Source organism: Bison bison, unplaced genomic scaffold, assembly GCF_000754665.1.
Source record: "Bison bison bison isolate TAMUID 2011002044 unplaced genomic scaffold, Bison_UMD1.0 scf7180017864224, whole genome shotgun sequence".
In the NCBI taxonomy this organism is placed as follows: domain Eukaryota; kingdom Metazoa; phylum Chordata; class Mammalia; order Artiodactyla; family Bovidae; genus Bison; species Bison bison.
Window position 1 is genome coordinate 4,559,616 of NW_011494796.1, and position 10,428 is coordinate 4,570,043.

At 46.4% G+C, this 10,428-nt stretch overlaps 1 protein-coding gene across 1 annotated transcript in view; it reads left to right on the forward strand.

The window, feature by feature from the left end:
- The window catches only part of ADAMTS17 (ADAM metallopeptidase with thrombospondin type 1 motif, 17), a 409,319-nt gene that overhangs the window by 213,151 nt on the left and 185,740 nt on the right, over positions 1 to 10,428 (forward strand). Inside the window, exon 10 of the mRNA XM_010845854.1 lies at positions 325 to 475. Within this exon, the coding sequence (XP_010844156.1) occupies positions 325 to 475 (151 nt within the window). The remainder of the gene's footprint in view (positions 1 to 324; positions 476 to 10,428) is intronic.

Sequence of the window (10,428 nt, forward strand, 5' to 3'; positions counted from 1 at the left end):
GCATGAGTGGCAAGTACTGAGTTCAGCTTTAGCATCATCCTTCCAAGAAATCCCAGGGCTGATCTCCTTCAGAATGGATTGGTTGGATCTCCTTGCAGTCCAAGGGACTCTCAAGAGTCTTCTCCAACACCACAGTTCAAAAGCATCAATTCTTCAGTGCTCAGCCTTCCTCACAATCCAACTCTCACATCCATACGTGATCACAGGGTGCTTGGTCATCTCCCCATAAATAACTTGGAGAGCACTGCTGCTTAGTTACTGGCAGAGTAGAACAAAAACCTGGGAGGTACGTTCGCAAACCGACTATCTTCTTGGCTGTTTCAGGTCGAAAGTCAGCACCTGTTTGCTGGTCACAGACCCCAGGAGCCGGCACGCAGTGCGCCTGCCCCACAAGCTGCCAGGCATGCACTACAGTGCCAACGAGCAGTGCCAGATCCTCTTTGGCACCAATGCCACCTTCTGCAGAAACATGGAGGTAAGCTGCCTCGGGAGGGGAGGGCTGGCTCGGGAAGGATCATCTGGCTTCTGTTGGTGGATACAGGTATTTACACTCCACATACACACACATATGTATATACGTGTATATGCATACATGTGTGCATGGAGCACCCAGTGTGAGTCACACATGCACGCACACATACTCTCTCACATAGGCAGCTTTGCAAGAGGGTGGTTCAGAGTTACAGTTGACACCAAGAGCCTAATATTTTGTTTTGTTTTCCAATATAGAGGTCTTTCTTTGTAATATTAAGACACGGTAATATTAAGACACTAGGAAGAAAGTTAATGAGTCTGTTCCTCTTGGAGGTAATGCAATGTTGCCTGATACCAAATCCTCAGATACAGAAGAGAGCTAAAAACTACTGGATGTTGGAGAGTGTCATATGGAGAACATTTAGTGAATGATAACTTGATTATATGATAATGGTGTTAATAGCCCCATTAAAATGTTACCATTTTTTGAGCAGTGCCCACGTGTTTTGCCCTGAAGCTTCCATCGTGCCTGATCCCAGTTTACGATTACCACAGACTCCCCAGGTTACTCTCCCCAGGGTATAGATGGTAATACCAAGCCTCAGGGGTGAACTGATGATTCAGAATGGCTTGGCCAGGAAGTAAGTAGAGGAAGGATTTGACTCAAGTCTGTTCACCCCCGGAGCACACACTTTCTGACCATGCTGCAGATAGCATGGCCCCTTCTGTGGGTGGAAGTGCGCCAAGAAGGATGTGCCGGGCCCTGGGGCAGGCAGTCTCTGTGCCGGGGTCCCAGGGTGGGAGGCCAGAGCAGCCTGCGGTCCAGCCGGAAGTTGGCAGCTGGCTCAGGAAGGGGGGCAGAGCCAGAGTTGTCGTGGGGCTGGAGGACCAGCCTGGGATGAGTGGGACTCAGGAGCCACGCAGCAGCAGTGGGCCTGGAGCTCAGGGCAGTATCTAATCTGAGGGAGGCAGCCTGCAGGGCTGGGCAGGTACCCAGAGCAAGAACTCAGGATGGGAGCAACTCCAAGACAGCCCGGGACTGCGCCTTCAGAATGAGACCTCGGGCGGGATCCCGGCTGGCACAGCAGGTCAGCCTGGACCCCGGGAGGCGGGCTGCTGCCTCTTGAGCGTTTCCTGGCTGTGTGTGAATTGGTTCAGGAAGTCTGGGTGGAATCCGCAGCGGGGACACTGCCTGCAGTTGTTCAGGGTGTGGCAGAGGGCTGTGCCTCACAACCAGGCCAGCACCTCCTGCCGGCTGTTTCCCCAAAGGGCGTTTATCCACAGGGTTGTCTAGAATCTTTCTCTCCATTCCCCTGTGGAGGTGTCAGCAAGGGTCCCTTCCATGCCCTGGTAACAGGAAGCTGCCTCCCACTTCACATCCAGCCACGGCTGAGTTGAAGGATACCTCCCTGGGAAGATGGGACCAGTCCCAGGACCTGATCAACCCCAGTGGTCTGCCACCGTGTCTGGCACTCACCATCTGCCTTGATGTTAAGGCCTGACTGTTCAGGTACCATATGCTGGCCAAGAGGCATCCTGTTTGCCTGTCCCAACCTTCAATCCCTTAAAGTTCGTGATGGCACAGAACTCCTGGGGAGGGCAGGTTTCAGAGGGCCCTTTGATGGTGCAGTGGCAGCAGGAGAGCTGTGTGCATGGTATCCTAGAGGAGGACTCTGAGCATTCAAGAAGGGCAGGAGTGCCTGGGCACCCAAGGGGGAGAAGAGGGAAGCACCCAGCTGAGTCAGTGGACATGCCGTGGCCACTCTGCCCACTGTGGAGTATTCCCTGCCCCAAAGACCAGGCTGAACTGGCCCCACAGGTGGGCAGGATTAACAGGTGGGAGCTGGACACAGCCTGCCCCAAGATATTGGCTGCTAGAAGCCAGACTATTGCATACCAGTTGGGTCAGTAGTGATGGGAGGAAGGGTGTACAGTTCCTGGAGGCTCATGATCCCCTAGGCTAGACTCTTTCTTGCATTGTCTCATAACACCCTGACTGCACCCCACGAGGGCAGGAGCTTTGACCCCCACTTAAGAGATAAGAAAACAGAGGCTGAGAGAGGCTGGGTAATGGACCAAGGTCACTCAGCCAGAAAGGGATGGGCTAGAGACCAAGCTCAGATATGACTATTACTGCAGGAGAAAAGGCAGGCTCTATTTATTCAAAGACAGATTCCAAAGGAGAGGAAGGGACTTGGTATTTTATTTTCTTCGTTGGCATCTTTTTGCTTAAAGAGGACAGTTAGAGGTCAGCAAGTCATGATCAGTTTAGCTTCTCTCTTGAAGCTCAAAATATAACTACATAAAGGGAGATCTTTTTGCTTTGTAAGTTACAACGCACCTGAGCATTTATTCCTGCAGCTCACTAAGAACCACGAAATATGCTTCCCTGCTTGCCCTTTTTTCTGAGAATTTCACCAATACCAAAACAAAGTTGGCATTTTTCTCCCCAAATCCTAGCAGTGTTACTGACCAGAGTTTTTGGCCTCTTTAATCAATAGAAATTGATCAGAGGCCAGACAAGAAATTCAGGCAAGGCTTCAATCGGGCCCCTGCTGCAGCAGGGGGAGCAAGTAATAGGTCCCCACACTTGCTCGCTTCCTGAGGGTTCCTTATCTGGAGCGAGCAGTGTGCTCAGGGGTTGGGCTGGAGGGGTTGTTCAGCTGATTTGCCTACCCCTTAGGTGGTGCTGGGTGCAGGGGGATGTGCAGTGCCCTGATTTTGTTCTCGTCACCCTGTGTTTGCTCCTGGCTCTTCAGAAGTGGCAGTTGGGTTTTTTGGGGGGTTTTTCTTTAACAGTTCTCTATCTTGCTGACCAATATGCTCCAACTGCACATATACGTGGTTATTTTTAGTCCCTTATACTTTTTGTATTTTGTTGCTCGAGGAGACATTTGTCCAGGTGCAGGCACTGCAGCAGAGGCTCCCAGGTGCCAGGCCCTAGCCTGTCTCAGCAGGATCAACTCCTCAGGGGCGTGGAGGTGCGTCCGCAAGCTCAGCCAGCTAAGCGTCAGCCTCAGCTGGTGCTGATCATCCTGCTTACAAGGCTGGCGTGACTCTACCAGTTAGGAAACAGTAACTTCTCACGCTGGAGGAGAGGTCATACTAATGCCAGAGATGTGCTGGCGGAGGAGACAGACAGTTGCCTGCTGGGACCCAGGCCTTGGGGATTGCTGCCCCCAGCTGGGGCACCACCCTGTGGGATTCTCCGGCTCACTTGACCAGCGTTTTGCTCATTTGTGCACTTGTAGGTCTGTTTCAGTTGATGTTCAGTGTGACAGGCACACATGTTGAATTGTTCCTTTCTTCCTGCAAAACTGACTCTGTGCTGGAGTGAGTCCCTCCCCTTCCTCCTGATCCTCATCCCTTTATTATTTCCCTTTCACCTACTCTGTTCCAGTTCTGCTTGCCTTCCTGCTCTCCCTCAAACCCAAAAGGCCTGCTCCTAGCGGGGACGAACTGTGCTTCCTGCTGTTTCCTCTACCGGGATGCTCTTCTCCCAGTTGTCCACGTGACTGAGCCCCTCATTTTGAGTTCGTTTGTTTGCTCAGATGTAACCTTCTCAGGGAAGCCTACCACCCTATATAAATTTGCCGTCTAGTAACTCTCCCTGTCACCTTTGCAGTACCCAGATCTCCTGATCCCCTAAGGGAAAACCCTGCTCTCATAAACTTATCTTTTCACATGCTATATAATTTGCTTGTTTACATGACTATTGTTTTTTTAAATATTTATTTATTTAGCTGAATCCGGCCTTAGCTATGCCATGTGTGGAATGTTCTGTAGTTGTGGTGTGCGGGTTCCGGAAGTCTGGTGCACAGGCATAGTTGCTCTGTGGTTTGTGGGATCTTCGTTCCTCGACAAGGGATTCAACCTGTGTCCCCTGCATTGCACGGTGGATTCTTAACCACTGGACCACCAGGGATGTCCCCATGACTATTGTTTTCTATTGTTCTGATAATCTCCCTCTTCAAGCTTTTAAATCCTTCCCGGACAAGAATCTTACTTTTTCACACTATTATTTTCCAACTGCCTTGGTCAGTACCTGGAACACAGTAAGTGTTCAACAAGTATATGTTGTTCTGAGGTCCATTCATGACCCTAACGGTAAATTTAAGTTCTAATGTTAACCCAACCACTGATGAAACTGTAGACAAGCTCACAGGTGAGGAAGAAACCCTTACAGGCCTCCTCATATAATGATTTGGCTCTCTAAGCCCGAGTCCTCATTTATCCATCTAGTTCCCCAACATACATGATAGACTCTGCCAAATGTCTTGCAGGGGTTTATACAGACCTTTCCTGTGGCTTCCTCCCAGGACAGTATAAATCTGATAGTGAGGGACTGCAGCCTGCTTCTTAGTGGCCATCTCTCTCTGTGCGTTAATGAAAACCATTGTTAAAATCTGAGACTCCTGGTGAGTTAATACGTGTAAGATGCTGAGAACTGGGTCTATCACAAAGTAAGCACCCAGTCGTTTGAGCTGATACATATGTTGCTGTTACCTTTCTGGATAACCCTGGTTCCTATCTTGGGTGTGTAGAGGGTGGAGCACAGAACTAATCTATCTGTGTACATCTCCAGGATCAGCACTTCTCTATATTGAATTCCTCAGGGCCATGCAAGTTTAAGCATTATGTAAAACTCTAGAGACATTCAGCACCAACCAGCAAGGTCTTATGATCCAAAGCCAAATCGATCTTTATAACCATTATTATTCTTAAATGCCCTTGAGGATTGAAATAAATATCATGTAATGAAATGATCATGGTCCCAGAATTTCCTTTAAATTTGTCATCCTGACATCTGCCTTTGGTGAAGATGGAGTATCAGGGACCAAATTTATCTTCTTACCTGAAGCAACTAAGAAATCAGACAACATATATGAAACAATGATTTTCAAGACAATGGCCATCAAGCAAGGAAGGACAATGATCCTTGGGAGATACGAAACAAATGACATCGTCCTGGCTTACTGCCTGGGCAGTCTCCAGGCTGTGGCACCATGGCGGTTGGGCTGTGAAGAAGCAGCAGGCTTCGTGAGTTGAAGAAACAGAGCCAGGAGTCCTAGGAGGCTGGGGCAGCTAGGATTCACAGGCAGAGTATCATAGACGAAACAGCGTTACAAAGAGAGAACCTCGGAGGTCTGCCAGGATCTGCACGAATCTTCAGCTTAGTGCTGAGAAACACATGTGTGTGAGAAACTACCCAAGGCCAAGAAAAGAGCCATCTGAAAGCGTTAGTGGGAACAAGCTCCGAGGCACACAGGGGCATCAGGCTGAGGACACAGAAGGCTGCTGTATCAGCAGCATGGTAAAACTAACCTCACGCTAAATGCTGACCTGCTCCCACCCAATAAACCTTTAAAGCAAAATCTGAAAGGATCAAGCTGTTTCCAAGTAACTCAGCCAAGTCCCAGAACAAAGCTCAGAAGCATTTATAGAAATACAAAACCAACACTCAGTAAAATAAAATTCACAGTGTCTAGCATCAAATAAAAAATCACCAGGCCTTCAAAGGAGAAGGAAAATACATCCACAACGAGTAGAAAAATCCATCAAAACTGACCTAGAAATGACACAGGTGATAGAATTAGTAGAGAAACATATTAAAACAATAATTATAACCATATTCCAGGTTCATGAATGTAGCACAAAGAAAGATTGAACGTGTTAAGTAGAGATATGGAAGATATGGAAAAGATCCTACTGGGACTTCTAGAAATGAAAACTATAATATTTAAGTTGAAAGATACCCTGCTTAAGATTTCTAGCAAATGAAAATTGTCAAAGAGATGACTGCTAAAGACAAAACATTTGAAACTACCCAAAGTGAAACACAAAGAGAAAAAAGCCTGAAAACAAAAAGAACTGTGGGACTCCTGGTGGCCTAAGAAATATGCAACTGATGTTCTGAAGGAGGTGAGACAGGATTAAAATCAAATTTGAAGAAATAATAGAAGGAGGACCTTCAAGATGGCGGAGGAGTAAGGCAGGGCAAACTCCTTCTCCCCCACAAATATATCAAAAAATCACCTGCATGTAGAAGAACTCCCACAGAATATCCTCTGAACGCTGGCAGAGCACTCCAGACTTCCAGAAAGGCAAACCAATCTCATGGGGTGAGGTAGGGCACAAGATAGAGACTAAAAGGGAGACAAAGGATTTGGGGGTGGGGTCCTGCGCCCTGGGGGAAGGAAGTCCTGAAGGAGGGGAGGTTCCCACATACTAGGAAACCCCCTCACAGGCAGGGTCGGGGGGAGCTTTGGAACTGCTGAGGGAAGGACAGTGCATCAAGACAGGTGCTCCAAAGGCAAAACGGAGAAAATTCACCACAGGGGTCGCACCGAACGGCACTTCCCACCTGGGAACTGGCTCAAGCGCTCACTTCTGCCCACAGTAACTGGGGGCTAAGTGTGGAGGCCCAGGCTTCGGGGGTCAGGCCTCAGGGAGAGGGCCCAGGCTGACTGCCAGGGAGGTGCTCTAGGGGGTGGCACAGCACAGCAGAGGCAGACCAGGGAAACTCTGCGTCCATCACAGAAACAAAGGATTGTTCCCACGGGAAGGCTTCAGCGCTGCACTTAGATTCTGAGCCGTCGCAGAACGAGGGACCCTGCCCAGGCAGATGCCAGAGAAGGGCGAGCCGGCTGTGGTCTGTGGTCCCAGAGGCAAACAGGCAGGCGCAGTGCCAGGGGCCGAAGGCAAGGGACCTCTATGACCTCGGTCCCAGAGATTACAACGACCACCAAGCTGTGAGCAGCTGCGAGTTGACCCCAATGTCTTGCTGGGAGCCTGAGTGGCTTGGCTCTGCCAAGGGCCCGACAGATTGGGACCAACTTCCTTGGGAAAGCGTATGCCCCCCCTCAGACTGGGGAGACACCCTGCGCAGCCCCAACACAGTGAGCACTACCAGCACACTCCTCTCCCCAGCACGACTGAGCAGCTGAGCCCAAACAAGCAGCCACTTTCACCTGCTCGTGTCTGGGCAGTGAACAGACATGGACAAGACCCGAGTCTGAGCAGACCCCACATTGCCCAAAACCCGTCCACAGATCTTCCTAGAGGACTTTTGAGTAGGCAAATCAACTGGACCAGGAAAACTGAGAAATTACTTGGACATTCCTCTCACTGCTGCTAAGTCACTTCAGTCGTGTCCGACTCTGTGCAACCCCAGAGACGACAGCCCACCGGGCTCCCCCATCCCTGGGATTCTCCAGGCAAGAACACTGGAGTGGGTTGCCATTTCCTTCTCCAATGCATGAAAGTGAAAAGTGAAAGTGAAGTCGCTCAGTCGTGTCCAACCCTCAGTGACCCCAAGAACTGCTGCCTTTCAGGCTCCTCTGTCCATGGGATTTTCCAGGCAAGAGTACTGTAGTGGGGTGCCATTGCCTTCTCCACTACCACTGTCTATATAGACCCCCCCGTTTTTCCCCCTTTATATTTTATCTTCTCAAACTCTCCTGATGTGGTTCTTTATCACTCCTTCAATTTTTAAAAAATTTATTTATTTTTTAATTGAAGGATAATTGCTTTACAGAATTTTGTTGTTTTCTGTCAAACCTCAACATGAATCAGCCATAGGTGTGCATATATCCCCTCCCTTTTGAACCTCCCTCCCTCCCCATCCCACCCCTCTAGGTTGGTACAGAGCCCCTGTTTGAGTTTCCTGAGACATGCAACAAATTCCCGTTGGCTATCTATTTTACATATGGTAATGTAAGTTTCCATGTTACTTTCTCCATACACCTCACCCTCTCCCCTCCCCCTTCCCCCTGTGTCCATAAGTCTGGTCTCTATGTCTGTTTCTCCATTGCTGCCCTGTAAATAAATTCTTCAGTACCATTTTTCTAGATTCCGTATGTGTGCGTTAGAATATGATATTTATCTTTCTCTTTCTGACTCACTTCACTCTGTACAATAGGCTTTAGGTTCATCCACCTCATCAGGACTGACTCAAATGCATTCCTTTTTACGGCTGAGTAATATTCCATTGTGTATATATACCACAACTTCTTTATCCATTCATCTGTCATTGGACATCTAGGTAGCTTCCATGTTCTAGCTATTGTAAATAGTGTTTCAGTGAACAATGGGATACATGTGTCTTTTTCAATTTTTCTTTCCTCCGAGTATATGCTTAGGAGTGGGATTGCTGGATTATATGGTGGTTTTATTCCTGGTTATTTAAGGAATCTCCATACCGTCTTCCATAGTGGCTGTATCAATTTACATTCCCACCAACAGTGCAGGAGCGTTCTGTTTTCTCCACACCCTCTCCAGCATTTATTGTTTGTAGACTTTCTGATGATGGTGATTTTGACTGGTGTGAGGTGACAACTCATTGTAGTTTTGATTTGCATTTCTCTAATAATGAGCGATGTTGAGCATCTTTTCATGTGTTTTTTAGCCATCTGTATGTCTTCTTTGGAGAAATGTCTGTTTAGGTCTTTTGCCCACTTTTTGATTGGGTTGTTTTTCTGGTATTGAGTTGTACGAGCTGCTTGTATATTTTGGAAATTAATCCTTTGTTGTTTCATTTGCTATTATTTTTGCCCATTCTGAGGGTTGTCTTTTCACCTTGCTTATAGTTTCCTTTGCTGTGCAAAAGCTTTTAAGTTTAATCAGGTCCCACTTGTTTACTTTTGTTTTTATTTCCATTACTCTAGGAGGTGGGTCATAGAGCATATTGCTTTGATTTATGTCATCGAGTGTTCTGCCTATGTTTTCCCCTAAGAGTTTTATAGTTTCTGATCTTACATTTAGGTCTTTAATCCATTTTGAGTTTATCTTTGTGTATGGTGTTAGGAAGTGTTCTAATTTCATTCTTCTACATGTAGCTGTCCAGTTTTCCCAGCAACATTTATTGAAGAGGCTGTCTTTGCCCCATTATATATTCTTATCTCCTTTGTCAAGAATAAGGTACCCATAGATTCCTGGGTTTATTTCTGGGCTTTCTATTTTGTTCCATTGGTCTATATCTATGTTTTTGTGCCAGTACCGTACTGTCTTGATGACTGTAGCTTTATAGTATAATCTGAAGTCAGGAAGCTTGACTCCTCCAGCTGAATTCTTCTTTCTCAAGACTGCTTTGGCAATTAGGAGTCTTTTGTGTTTCGGTATGAATTGTGAAATTTTTTGTTCTAGTTCTGTGAAAAATGCCACTGGTAATTTAATAGGGATCACATTGAATCTGTAGTTTGCATTTGGTAGTATAGTCATTTTCACAATATTGATTCTTCCTACCCAGGAACATGGGATATCTCTCTATCTGTTTCTGTCATCTTTGATTTCTTTCATCAGTGTCTTATAATTTTCTGTGTACAGTTCTTTGGTCTCCTTAGGTAAGTTTATTCCTAGATATTTTATTCTTTTTGTTGCAATGGTGAATGGGATTGATTCCTTAATTTCTCTTTCTGGTTTTTCATCATTAGGATATATAAATGTAAGTGATTTCTGTGTATTGATTTTATATCATGTGACTTTGCTAAATTCACTGATTAGCTCTAGTAATTTTCTGATAGTAACTTTAAAGTTTTCTATGTACAGTATCACATCATCTACAAACAGTGAGAGCTTTACATCTACTTTCTGATCTGGATTCCTTTTATTTATTTTTCTTCTCTGATTGCTGTAGCTAGGACTTCCAAAACTGTGATGAATAATAGTGGTGAAAGTGGACACCCTTGTCTTTTTCATGATCTTTGGGGGAATGCTTTTAGTTTTTCACCATTGAGAATAATGTTTGCTGTAGGCTTATCATATATGGCTTTTACTATATTGAGGTAGATTCCTTCTATGCCCATTTTTTGAAGAGTTTTAATCATAAATGGGTGCTGAATTTTGTCAAAGGCTTTTCCTGCATCTATTGAGATTATCATATGGTTTTTATCTTTCAATTTGTTAATGTGGTGTATCACATTGATTGATTTGCATATATTGAAGAATCCTTGTGTT